This window comes from Colletotrichum paranaense (assembly GCF_030867605.1).
Source record: "Colletotrichum paranaense strain IMI 384185 chromosome Unknown Scaffold_7.1, whole genome shotgun sequence".
In the NCBI taxonomy this organism is placed as follows: Eukaryota; Fungi; Ascomycota; class Sordariomycetes; order Glomerellales; family Glomerellaceae; genus Colletotrichum; species Colletotrichum paranaense.
In genome coordinates, this window is record NW_026848965.1 from 216,838 (window position 1) to 232,371 (window position 15,534).

Here is a 15,534-nt window from a genome sequence, read left to right on the forward strand (position 1 = left end):
CGCCGCCGTGGTTCAGCGAAGGAACAGACAATATCGATCGTCAAGAAAGTGAGACCAGAGGCGCGTTTTTTTTCTTGACCGGTCGAGCGAGCCGCGGCTTCCCGTGCTTTCCGTCCCTTCCCCGTGTCCGTCCTTGCCGTTAACGGAGAACGAGCTGAGACCTGCAGGAGACGGTTCTATATCGCGCCGTCCGCGGAAGACCCCGTTCGGAAGAGGGTGGGCTACGGCCACGGGGGTTGGCAGGCACCGCGGGATGAAAATTGAGACAGACTCCTTCATTGAAACGAGATCTACCTGTCAAATTTCCTTTGACAGTTAACCCCGACATGAGGCCCCCGTCATCCGGTGTCAGGGGTTTGCATTCTTTAGTGTCTTTGGTGCGTCTAGCTCGCTGCAGTCTACATGGCTTGCATGGGTGGTATGCAGAATGCCAGACGCTAACAGACCGTGGAGAGAGTTTGGACTATTCAGACTTGGCATCTGATAGGCATATAGGGCATGGGCACATCCGACAGGCAGCCCAACCCGTTACCCGATAGCGATAACGCGGATGACGATAGACCTGATAGACGTGAGGCGAGACTCGAGAGGGGTGACGAACACATGCTATGACTGGGGTTATATGACGGCCTACAGGTGCCAAGGGCGGAGGGCAGCATTGCAGGTTTGTTGGTGAAACAGATTGCGTCGTACGGAAACTGGGTGGTGGTGGTCGGGATGGGATCTTCGAGTCGTTCGTCTTGTCATTTCTTTTGACGTGCAAAGTCTAATTTGCCTGGACCTCTGAGATTTCGTGGCGGCAACAACGGGTACTCATCCCACCCGTTCCTCAACACTATTGATGTGAAGAAAATCAGATTTCTGATTTGTTTTTGAACAAGGATAGGTGGAAAACACAATCTCTCTGCCCGGGTCCGGGGTTGCTGCTTATCACATTCTAACTTTCAGGGACTCCTTTCTTTTTCTTTCTTTTTCCTTTCGGCGTCACATTCGGACACCTCCTGCCGCGGGTTGTGGGAGAGTTTTTGGAAAGCGGTGCCGTGGAAGCGGTACGAAGTATCCGTATGCCATCAAATAGTCCTTACGGATACCAATACCACGCTCAGCGACTCCCTACACTACTGCCTTACTGTGGACTCTGCACAATTTGAGGGGTCTGACAGATGACATATAGATGCGGAGCACCGCAACGGCGTGACGGGCCAGAACTTGGCAACAGGGTGAACGGCCTTCACTCCGACCGAGAGGAATAGGAGTACCCGCTGCCTGTCAATGTCATAGGTGCGCCGGCCCGGCCGGCAGGCTCCGAAAGAGGAATGGAAAGAACTGTGGAGATTGAGGCAAGCAAAAGAAGAGACAGAGCACGGAGGACCAGGCCTGGAAACGGTCGACCTTTGGCTGTATCCGCTGCTCGTCCAGAAGCAGAAACAAAGGCCCATTCACACCAAGGACGGGAGGCGAAACGCGGAAACCTTTCTTGATTCAATCTGGTCTCGCGAGTCTACTAAACTAACCGAACGCCGGTTCGGGGATCGCCTCAACTACCGACCTTTGCCGAGGACATTCTAGGAAACGCAGGGAGAGCTTTACTTTGACTACATGCACCTCGAGTCCGCGACAGCCGTCTCATCTTCAGCAAGACTTGTTTCTGTTCGTACGGGAAAAAGAAAAACTTCACCAGAGAGGAGAGGGAGCCGGGTTACAGTATTGTGGGCGGGAGGATTTCCAATTGGGTCTCGAAGATGCAATATGTTCCCACCCGTCAAACTCCTCTTTCTCCCCTTATTCCCAGCCAGCGGGCCTGCAGGCTGCGAAGCTGCTGAAGAAACCTGAATCGCAAGAGTTCCGTAAATGCTGAAGAAACTCCTCTTCAACCCCTGCCCTTTCACCAGGGGAGGAGGGAGGCAAATCCACCACAAGCTGGCAGGGCCCCTTGCCATGCCATGAGGCCGGTGGGCTCTTGCCAATGCTTTTCCCTCGATGCCCTCGAAGCAAGTCGTCACTTGCCAGTGTCACGGCCTAGTGAAAAGGCACGTGGTCCGCGGTCTATGTGGTAGAGTTGCAATGAGCTTGCTGATTCATGTTTTGTCTCCGGTCCCCGGCAGGCAGGATTACGATCTCGACCGGGCCACGCGTGCGTTGGCAAAAAGCCGGGAATTATCTTTGCCTCTATTCATTGGGGGCCGTCCCGATTCAGACTCTTCATAATCAAAGGATAGTTCGTACTGCTGCTTTTTCCCTGACTATTACGCGAGCTTTTACGCGAAACGTCACTGGGTTACCATTTTGGCCCCCTCCCCTGGGCCCTGCTTCATATGACAAAACCTGGGTGGGCAGTATTTTTTGCTCGCTCGCCAAAAAGCACGCAAGTGGTCGACATCTGCCGCGTTGCATTTGGAATGCCACTATGGCTAGCCAGGGGTAAGTGAGGCTTTGCTGCGCTGATCTTCATCCGGGGGGACCCTTGTCACAATTGCCTACTACGGTTATGGGCGTACGCACTACGCATGCTAAGGTAGGCGGCCAAGTTCCGGTAGGTTGACGCGGATTTGACGAAGCACTGAGCACATGCAGGTTCGGTTTAAACGCGTGAGGATTGGGTCGAGTGAGGCTATTCTCGAAAGATTCAAGCATGTTTTCCCATTGGACCCGGTCTGGAGCTGTGTGTTTGCAACTCTGTTTCTTTTTTATTTACTTGTCTCGATTTGACTTAGTCTCACGAGGCAACCCTCTTTGTTAACGATCTACAGCGTCTTCTGTCCAAGGCACGCACTCGGTCTCGCAAGAAAACTATCTAAGCCGCAATCTTCTCTTGGCCAACCTTAACAGCGAGCTCGACACCCTCGATGACGAGGTCCGGGCGGGACAGGAAGGGGGAGTGAGAGGTGTTTGCGTAGAAGGTGGTGTAGCCGGTAGGGAACTGGGCGGCCATGGCCTCCTGGGTAGCCAGAGGAATAGCCTGGTCCTGCTCAGTGTGGAAGTACATGACCTCGATGCCGTTGTTCCACGGCTCGTAGGTCGCGGGGTCAGAGAAGACACGGGCAGACTGCCAGCTCAACTCCGCAATGGCCTTGGCCTTGAGGACCGGGTTGACATCAGCGTAGAAGATGGTCTCTGGGGTATCAGCGTAGACCTTGTCACCCTGCAAGTTCAGTGTCAGCGGGAATTATCTCGATCAAGAGTCTCTTGGGGCATGTTTCTAGATATGTCGCACGCCAAGCAAGGGTATAAAACAGTGACATGAGCGATGGGGGGAGGGGGCCACTGGCACTGGGTTCCAGTGTCAAAGTGTCAAAGTGTCAAAGAAGAAGCTTACCTCGACTCTCATCCAGGGGAGGTACTCTCCGCTGAGCATATCCAAAAGGCTGGTAGCGTTGGGGGCAGCAAAGGCGGCGAGGTAGACGAGCATGATGACGCCGCCCTTTTCGTTGTTGGCCGCGCGCTGCTTGTATCCAAGCCCCTCGATGGCGTTGCCGCCAACCATGCCGCCGTACGAGTGAACGACGACGACGACCTCCTTGCCGGCGTCGGCGAGGGTCTCAATGGTGGACCGCAGAACGGCGGCGTCCTGCTCAAGACCGACGGTCGCGGGCTCCGCGCCGACGGAGGGGAGGGTGATGGCCTCGGACTCGTAGCCCTTGAGCGTCAGACCGGCGCGGACGAGGTCGAAGGACTGCGGACCGTGCCAGGCGCCCGGGGTGAAGACCACAGTGGGCAGAGTGGCGGCGGTGGCCACGAGGGCCGAGGAAAGCAGGCTGGCGATCTTTGGGAGCATGTTGATGGATTTAGGAGGAGTGGTGGTAGGGGGGCGTGTGGTGTAAGTTGCGTCAAGGGGGGGGGGGAGGACACAGACAACTGCCGATCAACGTGTACCAAGGTTCAAGAGTGTTTTGGTACGGATACGGGTAACCGTTGACGTGCAGGATCTTTGGTAAAATGAACGACTGGTAAGGAGTTGTGGGATGCCGGAGGCGTATTAGCGAACGATGCAATAGGGTCGATCGAGTAAGAGTGAGGTGCTGCACGAGAGAGTGATTGTGATGCCAACGCGCGAGGAACCGAGGGGATCGTAGGAAAGCCGAGGGGAAGGAAGAGATGAACATGCCATTTTATCCTCGTTCAATATCCGTACGGATACCTCTCTGACTCTCTATCTTGTTACTCTGCTGACAGCTCCCGGTGCTCCCATGAACCTCGTCTTTGCCTCAATCTCATAGAATTCATTATGCCCATGTCGATATCAGAGAAAGGAATTAGTGTCGCAACTGTCGCCCCCCTCAACGGTGTCCCCCTTTTCCGAAAGAGGTCGTCAAGACCGGAGGATAGCGACTGTATTGAGGTGGTGTTGATGGGGCGAGCTGAGGTTACATCAGCAATGGGGCACATTTGTCTGAACTCCCGTGATGAGCCTGGCTGCGATCAGACGTCGCGCTCGGAGCACAGGGTCGCGACGGGGACCACTTCTACGTAGCACTGGGTAAGAGACAAGGGCACAAGAGGTAGCAGGGCCTCGAGGTGGACGTTATATCGATGCGGATTTTGGGTCCCCAGTACGACGTTGGCCCCCTTCGACAGGCGTCGAGGGGACCCTCCCCTCCCCGTTGAAGCCTCCAGTCTTGACAGGCCGGCATGTTGTCGCCCCTCATATGCCGAGTCAGTCGAATCTCACCACGTTTTTCTACACCGGGCAGGGTATCAATGGCAGAGCGTATAAGGACTATAGGCTTGCGCATCCCGGATATCCAGGAAAGAAAAGGCTCCATTTTGTTCTTGTCCTAGCCCTTCTTTTTCTCTCATTTTCCCTTTGATATCCCCGTACCCGAAAAATTTCGGGAAGCAGCAGAGAGATACCGAAAAACTGGCGTGTTTCTTGCATTGCATTCTTCTTCGTTGACTCGTTGGTTGTTGTGTCCACGATACTGACTCAAAATCTATTGGATTCTGGACGGAGGAGTACTGGTCTCGGAGATTTCGCGCCCCCATCTTTTCCCTTCTTCAGCCTCCATGGCCGACACATCGGCTCTGACAGACCCTCTGGCGGATAGAGGGCCTGAACTGAGTGGCACCACGACAGCATTGCTCGTTCTCGCAACCGTTTTTGTCGGTCTCCGGTTCTGGGCGCGGTGGACTGTTGGCTTTCACTATGGCCTCGATGACTGGTTCATGGTGGTAGGCCTGATTGTCACCTTTATGGCGGGAGCCCTCAACTATGCCAGTAAGCATCAGACAAGACGATGATTTGAAGTGAGGGCATCATGAAAACTGACCACGAGTATAGTGATTGCACAAGGCCTCGGCCGCCACGCCGCAACATTATCACAAGATACGCTGATACAGTTCCTCAAGCTGCTACTGGCATTTGAGTGCGTATACGTGACGGCGGTCATGTTCATCAAGATCTCGTTGCTGCTCATGTACCGCCGCATTTTCCCTGGCCGCGGCTTCAAGATCGCGGCCATGGTCCTCGGCCTCCTCACCATCGGCTGGTGGCTCGCCATTGTCTTTGTGTGTGTCTTCCAGTGCACGCCCGTGGCCAAGGCCTACATGCCCTGGATCGAAGGTACCTGCATCGACCTTAAGGCGTCCTTCATTGGCAACGCCATCCCCAATATCTTGACCGACGTGGCCATCTTGTGCTTGCCCATCGGCCAGGTGTGGAAGCTTCAGGTGACGTTGGCTCAGCGCTTGTCCTTGTGCTTCATGTTCCTGCTGGGAGGATTGTAAGTGATGCCAAGCCCAGAGGCAATCGTATTAGTGCTGACATCAACATAGCGTTCTCTTTGCCAGTATCTATCGCTTCACAACAATTATGCAGTTTGAGCTCACAGACACGACATGTAAGGCTCACCCAGCCTGCCGCCTCTGGTCATCCGCTGACAGTATATCTAGGGACGCTCGCCACTGCGTGTACATGGTGCGTCGTCGAATGCGCCTGCGGTGTTATCAGCGCTTGCCTGCCCACATTACGCCCCCTCATGGTCAAAGTCTCGTCGCAGTTCGGCAGCATCGCGACAAAATACAACCTCTCTGGGGGCCAGAGCGACGGTCGCTCTAAGGCTGGAAGCCGGGGACCAACGGAACTCATGACGATCGGGGGAACGGGAGGGAAGTCGGCCGACAGAGGGTTCAAGCGCTTGGGAACCGAAGATGGAAAGTACGGCATCACGACGAACATCTCAACCCGATCAGCAGGAGCAGGAGGAGCGACGACTAAGCCCTCGGATGATTCTGACTCGGGATCGTGCGACGACTTGTCCCTGAAGGGCGGAATACGGATCAAGGTGGACCAGGAGGTCCGTTGGGGCGAGGAGAGCCGGTCTCGTCAGGACTCGACGGCATCGACAAAGTACGAGTCCTCATCACGGAGCGGATCCTCGCATCTGGCCTCAAACCGAGTCTGAAAATGGGTCTTGACGACTGCATAATGAGAAGCGTTCACTTTGTCATATCATAACTGAGCATAATAGAAACCTAATACAGAAGAGCGATGTCAGCTTCAACAAATAAACCGCCCGCCAAAATCAGACTACCTTGGACTTGACTCTGCACCGGAAGTCTAGGCCCTCGAAGTACCTTGCCGTCGCAGCGTCCTAGATTCATCCGGCTAGGCATCGACCTCTCGCGTTTCATACTCGAACATGGCATTCGACTCCACCGCGCTCTCGTCGACGAGCTTATGTGCCGACTCTACGCCGGCGACAGGCAGCTTGAATTCGAATTTCTTTCCGGACGCCGGGCCGCTACCGTTGATCTGGTAGGGGAACGGCAGGAACTCGGGCAGGAGGCCAAGTTGGCGTAGCGCGGTAGCCTGGTCCCAGGCGATGTGCTCGTGGTGGAGATGGTCGCCCCGCACATTGACGACACTCGTGAAGGGAATGGAAAGATGCTTGCCAGTTGGCGGAACACCAGGGAGCCTGAGTTCGTGGTCAGAAGTACGCTCTTCATGTGTCTCGTCCGGGGAGACTTACAGCCAGTCGATGACCCTGTTATGTGTGCACTTGAAGACGAATTCATCAATCACTCTGTCAATGCCTACAGTACGGCTGACCAGCTCGAGCTCAGTGTCATCGGGATTGTTGAAGATGAAATGGTCTCTGTAAAAGCTGGTCAGGTATTGACGCCCCACGCCACCGGTGAGCGTCGGGATGTGGTTAACCTGCGCCAGTATTAGCCAACCTTGCCCTTGAGAGCTACCTCCCGACAAAACTCACATAGGGCTGCTCGACCATGGTGGCCATGGTCTTTTCGACATTGCGCTCGCCAAACTCGAAGAGGGTGTGCTCTTCCCAGACGGCCTCGAGGTCGAAGTACGGCCCGCCGAGGAGGGGTTTCATGAACGTCAGTGTGCGGGTGTGCGCAAGCCCTGCAGCATTGGCGTTGAAGTTGGGATGGCTAGGAACGACGAAGAAGTCACTTGCTCCGGGGTAGGAGTGAGTCTTTGCCGTAGGCGTTGGCTTGGGACTGTCTGTCACGGTTTTTGGGAGATGCGAAAGGGTGGGAATTGTGAGTGCTTGGCCAAAGTTATAGAACACAGCCGCCTTGATCTCGGAGCGGCTCTCTAGGGCATCCACGAGTTGCGAAGAGGGCGCACTAATGAGAGCTGATGAAATTTGTTAGTTGGGGGTTTCTAATACGCAATGGCGTACTTACAAATGACGCCAAACTTGTCCTTGTCGTCACAAGTGTCGAGCTCTCTGAGACTTTTAATGGCCGAGGTAACCTGACCAGCAACGTCCGCGGCTCCGGGTGCAACAACTATCTGCGCAACGGCGTATCCTTCCTCTGCCCATTTCTGCGATGGAGGCGGGTCCAGGATCTTGTCGTGTTTGGACAGGTTGATGCCCTCTTCAACTACAATGATGAGCCCAGGCCCGTGGCCACGGCGGGACAGCGGTGGTTGAATTGTCACGGCGCTCATCTTTTCCTAGTTGTGTTGTCTCACGTTGAGGTAGAAACTCTGCTCAACGAGTTGGGGATCCTTTTTGTAATGTGCGACTTCGCGATTGGCACCGATGGAACGGCATCGACTTTGATGACCAGTTGAACAGGTTTCCAATGGTAAGGTGAGATCAGTTGCGCCTCCACTTGGTGCAACCCCCGCTCGAGATATCGGCCGATTCCTCCCAACTCCATTCCCAGATAAGGCAGTCAGCCGGGTTGACAAGCCCTCTGTGACAACCTCGGCCAATCGCGACTGTTCCTCGAGAGTTGCGTCTTCCAATGCCATGTTGCAATTGCGGCGGTTTAGGAAAGAGTCCGTTGACAGTCCTTGGCGGTAAGTAATCATGTTTATCTAACCTCAGCATGGAATCGTAATTAGGGATACCTGGTTGCCCGAGTACGCCGTTATCTGGGACGAGAGAAGAGACCAATTGAGTTTAAAGATGGAATATTAAAAGATACAAAGTCCCCATTGAGCCTGTAACTCCAACGCACAGAGAGGACTTTTCCCTAAGTTGCAAAGCGACATAGAAGATGTTGGTGAGGTGTCTTTTTATCTTGGCCAAACACAACTGGTTATGCGCACCACACATACTCAACTCAATCGCGCTTAAAACATCAACAAGCCCACAAAACTGCATTTCTCTGTTCCATTGCGATGAAACCAGGTCTCATCCAATTGCACGGCCCAAAGCTAAGCGCGTCAGGTTCGCTATTGGCACCTCGAAAGATGACAAAAGAAGCAATTGGTGCAGAATGCAAGGGACGAGCCAATGCAGGGGCGCAGGGGCCGCAGATAACCCAAGGGCGGATCAAGGGCATTTCAAGGGATCTGCCGAGTACTGTGTAACGCCGGGCGATAGTCGTCTAGAAGCGAGAGACGAAAAGACTGCGATAACGTGTAATCACCTCTCCGTCCGTTCTCAACCATGAGAAGAAGTGAGGCAATCTTTGTTCAGAGCAACTCTCCAGCCTGATGAAATAAGTCGAAGGTGACGCTCGATGACCATCCTGGCTGTCCCCGTCCACAATGACGTGCCGCGCCGGAAGCGTGGGGAGTCCCGTTGCCGCGTTCATCACAGATTTTCCCCGTCCCCCTGTGGGAACTGCCCGATCTTTGGTCCCTGCAGTGTGCGTGGACTGTGGACTGCCTTACGAGTCCAGACACCCGGAACCGCATGTGGGAGGCGTACGGCGACCGATGAATGGTCGACGGTGGTGTCCCATGTCCACACAAGTCGTCCTGCATCTCATCTCAGATCCATCCCTCGGACCACCGCATCCAGAGCCTCAGCTCTGATATGCTCAGACACTCTACCCCAGACAGAACTGCCAGAATATTTTCCTCTAATCGTACAGGCTAGTTGTCGTTCGTTCGCCATGACAGTTGTTACTGAAGGCTGACATGAAGGAAACTTGGACCACCCGCCAGCCAAGGCGATGGCGGATAGTATTTCAAAGTCTTGAAACTCTAAAAATCAGGTCCCGACTATGAAAGCTGGCCTGAAGCTGCTCCAATACCCTCCGTGCCGCGTGCCCTTCATTCTAGCCCCTCCCTCCCTGGCCATAGTCGGCGACGCCACGCCACACTATACAGACTACCCAAGATGTCAGACACAGCTCCCTGGCGTCCATTTTGAGACCTGGGCCCCTTGCTCAGCTTCTTACTTGTCTCCGACGTAAGTTCAACTCTTTCCCACCTCTAAACCTCGCCGGCCGTGCTCTGTATTTCTCTTGCTCATCGTCATTGTCAATTTGCTCTGATGCAGTGATTCACGATCCTTGGTCCAGTAAAGATAATCATCGCTCACAGCTGGTTCTGGTCCTAAGTTGCGCGCATCGATCGCATTGCACACATCTTTGAAAAGTCGCCGACTCCGAGCCGCAGCATCCATCGACAGCATTCGCCATGTCGACGGCTCCAGTGAATAGGCAGACCTTCATTGGTCTGCTCATCTTTCTCTTCTTCCTGTGGACGCTCTCGACCTTTACCCAGACAACGTCGATAACGCCTACACACGTTGTGAGTCTTGAGTCACTGCCTGTTCTCTCTCCCAGCTCTCTGGACTAACTCTCGATCCCCCAGACACACGACCAGCAGTCTGCCAATCCTGTAGGCCATCCGCAGTACCCGAACAGCAATAGCAATGCCGCGGATAAGCAGAAGCCCGACAAGTCCTCGAAGCCGTCCCACGATGTTTCAAAACCAGATAAGTCGCCAGAGTACTCCCTCCCGCCATGGTACGAGGACGACGAAGACAAGGCAGACAAGGCTGCTTCACAAACGACTGCCAAGGGAGCGAAGGAGACCGCAAGCGCAGCCACTAACAAGGGCGCGAGCAAGAGCTCGTCTGCCTCTACGTCTCTGAAGTCGCATTCGTCTTCTACCACGTCGAAAGAATCGTCCGGCTCCAAGGACCGCAGCCGCCCCCTGATCCTCTACGCCTATGCCGAGTCCGACGCCGGCCGCGAGAACCTCCAATTCTTCGTTAAGCAGGGCCTGCACGACGCTGCCGACTTCATCTTCATTCTCAATGGCGAGACCAACGTCAGCAGTATCATCCCCGAAAAGGACAACATCAAGGTCGTTGCTAGGGACAACACCTGCTTTGACCTCGGCGCGTACGGCGAGGTGCTCCGAAAAGGAGATCTATACAAGAAGTACAAGCGTTTCATCACCATGAACGCCAGTATCCGCGGTCCTTTCCTGCCTCACTGGGCGCAGTCGTGCTGGACTGACATGTACCTGGACCGCCTCACGGACGAAGTCAAGGTGAGACGACGACGACGTTCCGCAACTCTAGCGACTGCTGCTAACATGGGTCGCTAGCTGGTCGGCATGACGGCAAACTGCTGGCCCCGATTCCACGTCCAGTCCATGATCTGGGCCACCGACAGCGTAGGCATCGATCTGCTCCTCAACCCCCCGCCGGGCTCCTCCGTCAAGGACGACTTCGGCACCGAGAATGACCCCGTCGGCCTGGGCGGCTGCTACGACGGCTGGAACCACGCCGTGCATGCCGAGATTGGTGCTACGGGCACCTTCTTGAAGCAAGGCTACAAGGTGGACCTGATGATGACAGCGTTTCAAAAGTCCAAGAACTACATTGAGGAGTGCGACACGTCGCAAAATGGTGATGTTCTTTGGAATGGCAAGTACTTTGGCACCAACGTGCACCCGTACGAGACCATCTTTATCAAGGCCAACCGCGATATTGACCCGACTTTGATTGAGCACTTGACGACCTGGCACCAAGCGTCCGGCTTTGACAGCTATGCCGCTTGCAAGTCGAGTTAGTAGTGGTTGAGTCATGTTTTGGATGTAGTGTTGGGCGCTCGGCGTTGAACATTTCTTTCATATTTTGGAAGTAAAAAGGATGAACGTGTACAATAGGCGCATGTGTATGGCGAAAGAGCATAGTTGGAAACGAATGCATATTGGATATCACTTCTGACAATGACCTTAGTCAAAATCGAGCGGCAGTGTGTTTCTGACTACTAAGTGTAGCTCCAAGTTGCTCCAATGTGGCTAACTTGCCCCCTTGACCTTTGCTGATCTTAGAAACCAGCTATCGCGTTGTCCGCTCCGACCAACAGCTATCGTTTCTTCTGGGCAACGTACAGATTATCATCAATTTGAGTTTGAAATCCCATCTATATGGGTACAGTGAGGCTGCCAAGAGGGCTCTCAGCCGGACATCGCCATACAAATCCGCGGAACGCGCGGTGAACATTCTTCGCTGAGATACATAAACTATTACGGACAGCTTCCTTCGCAGGTGAAGGACATACCTCACCCGACTCTTGCTAAAATACTTATCGAAACGTCTCTCTTAACTTCAATCTGCCTTGACTATACATCCACCTAGCCCTTCATGAGCCAACCCATCGAATCTGAGAACTACCATGATGCGACCCGCAACGACATTGCTCGTCTCAGCACTCGCAGTAGCAGCAGCAACAGCAAAGGACTGCGCCTACTTCTGGTCCTACCCGAGCGGCACGTGGGACAAGTGGGCAATGGGCCGTCTCGACGAGGCCATTGGCATCTGCGCCGAGGACATAGGCGGCCGGGTGTACTACCTTGATCAGAACGTGCAGAACGGCAACAACCCCGCGAACCGGTGTACCGTCTGCCGCGATGCGAGAAGCAGTACCAAGGACTATGATATCGATAATGGCTACTTTCGCATACGGTGCGGCACGTATGCTGAGGGAAGTTGCGGGGCATAGAGATCTGAAAGGTGAGTTGCCACAGAAGATGTCACAAGTATTGTTGTTAAGTATCCTCGCTTAGTAAAGAGCTTTCAAAAATAGTCGGTGATTTTGAATGTTGATTGAAGGCACATTGAGATGAGAGATGAGACTGAAGGTGACTGAAGGTCTACTCTCGCAATGTCACTCTACGTATGTATCTAACTAGGTTGGACATTCGTTCGGGCGATTTGAGGACACCACAATCGTAAGATTGAATTAGATACACAGCAGACCAGCGGTATCTAATGCAATTTTTCAACTTGATAGATATCCTGCTATGTCCGATATGACTCGGGAATCATGAATGTATTCCAAGAAGTCACCGTTATTTCGTATGAGAGATGAGTTCGTAAAAGCAACATGGCTGCGTGAGTGAGCTCACGCTACACATCCCATACCCAATGTGGTATCCACCTTGAACCATTGAGACCCCAGAACCCTCCCAATTCACCTCACAGCCCGTCTTCGTTCGATACTAAGCTCCTCTTGCATCGTACACCTTCCCAACTTGCCCACAGAACCGCTCCTGTGCCGCCTTCAACCTCTTGCAATCCGCATTCCAGCACATACGACCATACCCATAGGAAAACTCGGGATCCCGTCCGCTCTCCCATAGATAAGCCAATGAGGGCCGGATTAGTAGTTGGGTCGGTGACGACCAGCGAATACCTGGTGTTGTATGTGTTTTTTGAAGTTTTGGTGGATCCACGATGTTTTTTGTGGTGGATATGAGTCGAGTTTTGTCGTTTGTGAGCCTGCACCAAAAAAGAGCAGTGCGGTTGCTGACTGTACACTTGCAGCTGCATGATGACTAAGAACCTACGTACCTTACATTGCAGTCTGCAGGTGCCAGGCAGCCCTTTAAGAAACCCCTGTCGACCACCCGAGAGCTTGAACTTTGAATCTTGAGAGCATGGCCGGGAGCCGGAGCTAAACCCCATCAAGGAGGTCAATCGAACTTGGCCCCCGGGCTAGGCCGGCCGTCTCACTTTCGATCCTCCCCAATGGTCGCCAAGAGCCAGTCAGCAACCCGTCGTAAAGCCTGATGAGGCAATGGGGGCAATTGGGGGGCCCCAGCGACCATCTCCAGGCAGCCGTCAATTTCCCTGCTGTCATCCTGCTTGCCCGTGCGGCTGTCGAGGTTCAGCGACGACTTTCGATGCAGGAACCAGGGTTTCTCGAGGTCGCCAATCGGTCCGGATTGGATGGATTGGACGAACACCTGCAGCTCGATGCCGTCAACCCTTGCGTTCTCTGGAAATAGACTTGAAAGACTCCCGCTATTTGGTGAAGCGATGCCGACAAAGCAAAGTTACAGGGGGCCTTTTGGTGAGGAGAGCTACGAATTACACTAGAGCTATTCAGCCCTCACGATCGACATTTGCATTAGCGTCCAGGCCCCAAGAAAAGAGCTGGTGCTACGGCATCGGGTGCTGCGCCCCTGGGATAATCTCGTTTTCCTTCCTCCTAACTCCATTGGCGAATCCTGGGGTTTACCGTTGCGGCCCGCAAGACTCGGGGAAGGCATCAAAAGCTTGTTAAGACGGCCGGTCTTCCCACACTTCTTTGTCTCCGTCTCTGCATCCCTCTCATCGCAAGCCTGACAATCCACCAAACATTGTCAACATGGTCCGTCTCAGTCTTTTGGCACTCGCTGCCACCACGCAGCTCGCCCACGCATGGCTGCCCAACGACGGCAGCAGGAAGCTCTTGGACACCCGCGGCTTCAGCCTCTTTGACAACCAAAACACCACGTCCGATGACTCTGATGGCGTGAGCAAGCGCTGGTGGACGGCTTCCGGCAAGATCAGGGGCGTCAACCTGGGCTCCCTGTTCGTCTTTGAGCCATGGATCGCCAATAATGAGTGGAACACCATGGGCTGCGGTGGTCAGCAGTCCGAGTTCGACTGCGTCATGAACACGGGCCAGGAGAGGTCTGATGCCGCGTTCCAGAAGCACTGGGATACGTGGATCACCGAGGGTGATTTGGATGAGATGATGTCCTACGGCATCAACACCATCCGTATTCCCGTGGGATACTGGCTGGATGAGTCGTTGGTTGACCAGAATTCTGAGCACTTCCCAAGGGTTTGTCCTCTTACGATCTATGGTGTGACTATAACTGACCGGATGTAGGGAGCTGTCAAGTACTTGATCCGGCTCTGCGGCTGGGCTAGTGACCGCGGATTCTACATCATCCTGGAGTATGTTCATTCACCCCATGAGACGCTTCCAAAGACTAACAACAAGAAGCCAGCACGGTGCCCCGGGTGCTCAAGTGGCGAAGAACTCGTTCACTGGTCAAGTAAGACACCTTGTTCCTAGACTTACATCCGTCGTCTAACCGCATCCAGTTCGCCAACACCCCTGGCTTCTACAATGACTACCAATACGGCCGGGCTGTCAAGTTCCTCGAGTTCCTGAGGAGGCTTGCCCACGACAACAAGGAGCTTCGCAACGTTGGTACGATCGAACTCGTCAACGAGCCCACCAACTGGGACTCTTCCGTGCAGTCTCTCCGCAGCACGTTCTACAAGAACGGCTACAATGTTGGTCACCAAAGTCTATACTTCGTCCACCTCACTAACACCCTCAGGCCATCCGCAACGTCGAAAAGAGCCTCGGCGTCAGCGCCAACAACTACTTCCACATCCAGATGATGTCCTCGCTCTGGGGCTCCGGCAACCCGACCGAGTTCCTCGACGACACCTACTTCACCGCGTTTGACGACCACCGCTACCTGAAGTGGGCCAACAAGAACGACGTGCCTTGGACGCACGACAGCTACATCTCGACGTCGTGCAACGACAACCGCAATGGCGACGCCTCGGGTCCGACGATTGTCGGTGAGTGGAGCATTAGCCCGCCCGACGAGATTGAGAACTCGGACGACTGGAACCGCGACACGCAAAAGGACTTTTACAAGAAGTGGTTCGCTGCGCAAGTCCACGCCTACGAGAAGAACACCGCCGGCTGGGTGTTTTGGACGTGGAAGGCCCAGCTTGGTGATTACCGGTGGTCCTACAGAGGTGAGTTTCCTTTATGGTGATTGATGATGTGTATGCTAACGAGGATGTAGACGGTGTTATTGCCGGAGTCATTCCCAGGGACCTGAACTCGATTGCCAGCTCGGGCGTCTGCGGTTAGAGGGTATCTCTGACTACATAAACGAGAAACGGAAGATTTGACGCATTGCGCATTCTCATTGTAGATATTTCCATAAGCATTTGAACGTGTAAATGACCCTCCTGACCCAACCTCGTATCGGAGTTCCACTGCATCTTGTCACAAAAGCAACGTAACCTGCGCGAACCCGCACAGCACACCCCATCATCG

General features: G+C 54.1%; 6 protein-coding genes across 6 annotated transcripts; 4 read left to right on the forward strand and 2 right to left on the reverse strand.

Moving 5' to 3' along the window:
- Positions 1 to 2,794: 2,794 nt before the first annotated feature.
- On the reverse strand, positions 2,795 to 3,775 carry CPAR01_08867 (uncharacterized protein; the record flags this gene model as incomplete). The annotated part of the gene is made up of 2 exons (XM_060493134.1): positions 2,795 to 3,142; positions 3,317 to 3,775. The coding sequence occupies 2 exons, from the start codon at positions 3,773 to 3,775 to the stop codon at positions 2,795 to 2,797; spliced, it is 807 nt and encodes a 268-aa protein (XP_060347264.1).
- A 1,229-nt stretch (positions 3,776 to 5,004) lies between these two features.
- Positions 5,005 to 6,401, forward strand: CPAR01_08868 (uncharacterized protein; the record flags this gene model as incomplete). The annotated part of the gene is made up of 4 exons (XM_060493135.1): positions 5,005 to 5,215; positions 5,279 to 5,720; positions 5,773 to 5,837; positions 5,890 to 6,401. The coding sequence occupies 4 exons, from the start codon at positions 5,005 to 5,007 to the stop codon at positions 6,399 to 6,401; spliced, it is 1,230 nt and encodes a 409-aa protein (XP_060347265.1).
- A 203-nt stretch (positions 6,402 to 6,604) lies between these two features.
- On the reverse strand, positions 6,605 to 7,918 carry CPAR01_08869 (carboxymethylenebutenolidase; the record flags this gene model as incomplete). Its single annotated transcript, XM_060493136.1, has 4 exons — positions 6,605 to 6,914; positions 6,969 to 7,156; positions 7,212 to 7,600; positions 7,651 to 7,918. The coding sequence occupies 4 exons, from the start codon at positions 7,916 to 7,918 to the stop codon at positions 6,605 to 6,607; spliced, it is 1,155 nt and encodes a 384-aa protein (XP_060347266.1).
- A 1,932-nt stretch (positions 7,919 to 9,850) lies between these two features.
- Positions 9,851 to 11,239, forward strand: CPAR01_08870 (uncharacterized protein; the record flags this gene model as incomplete). Its single annotated transcript, XM_060493137.1, has 3 exons — positions 9,851 to 9,964; positions 10,028 to 10,714; positions 10,772 to 11,239. The coding sequence occupies 3 exons, from the start codon at positions 9,851 to 9,853 to the stop codon at positions 11,237 to 11,239; spliced, it is 1,269 nt and encodes a 422-aa protein (XP_060347267.1).
- A 608-nt stretch (positions 11,240 to 11,847) lies between these two features.
- CPAR01_08871 (uncharacterized protein) lies at positions 11,848 to 12,174 on the forward strand (the record flags this gene model as incomplete). The annotated part of the gene is made up of 1 exon (XM_060493138.1): positions 11,848 to 12,174. One exon carries the CDS (start codon positions 11,848 to 11,850, stop codon positions 12,172 to 12,174), a length of 327 nt encoding a protein of 108 aa, XP_060347268.1.
- Positions 12,175 to 13,824: 1,650 nt separating this feature from the next.
- Positions 13,825 to 15,345, forward strand: CPAR01_08872 (endo-beta-1,6-glucanase; the record flags this gene model as incomplete). Its single annotated transcript, XM_060493139.1, has 6 exons — positions 13,825 to 14,286; positions 14,335 to 14,402; positions 14,449 to 14,503; positions 14,553 to 14,747; positions 14,795 to 15,227; positions 15,278 to 15,345. The coding sequence occupies 6 exons, from the start codon at positions 13,825 to 13,827 to the stop codon at positions 15,343 to 15,345; spliced, it is 1,281 nt and encodes a 426-aa protein (XP_060347269.1).
- Between the last annotated feature and the right edge of the window lie 189 nt (positions 15,346 to 15,534).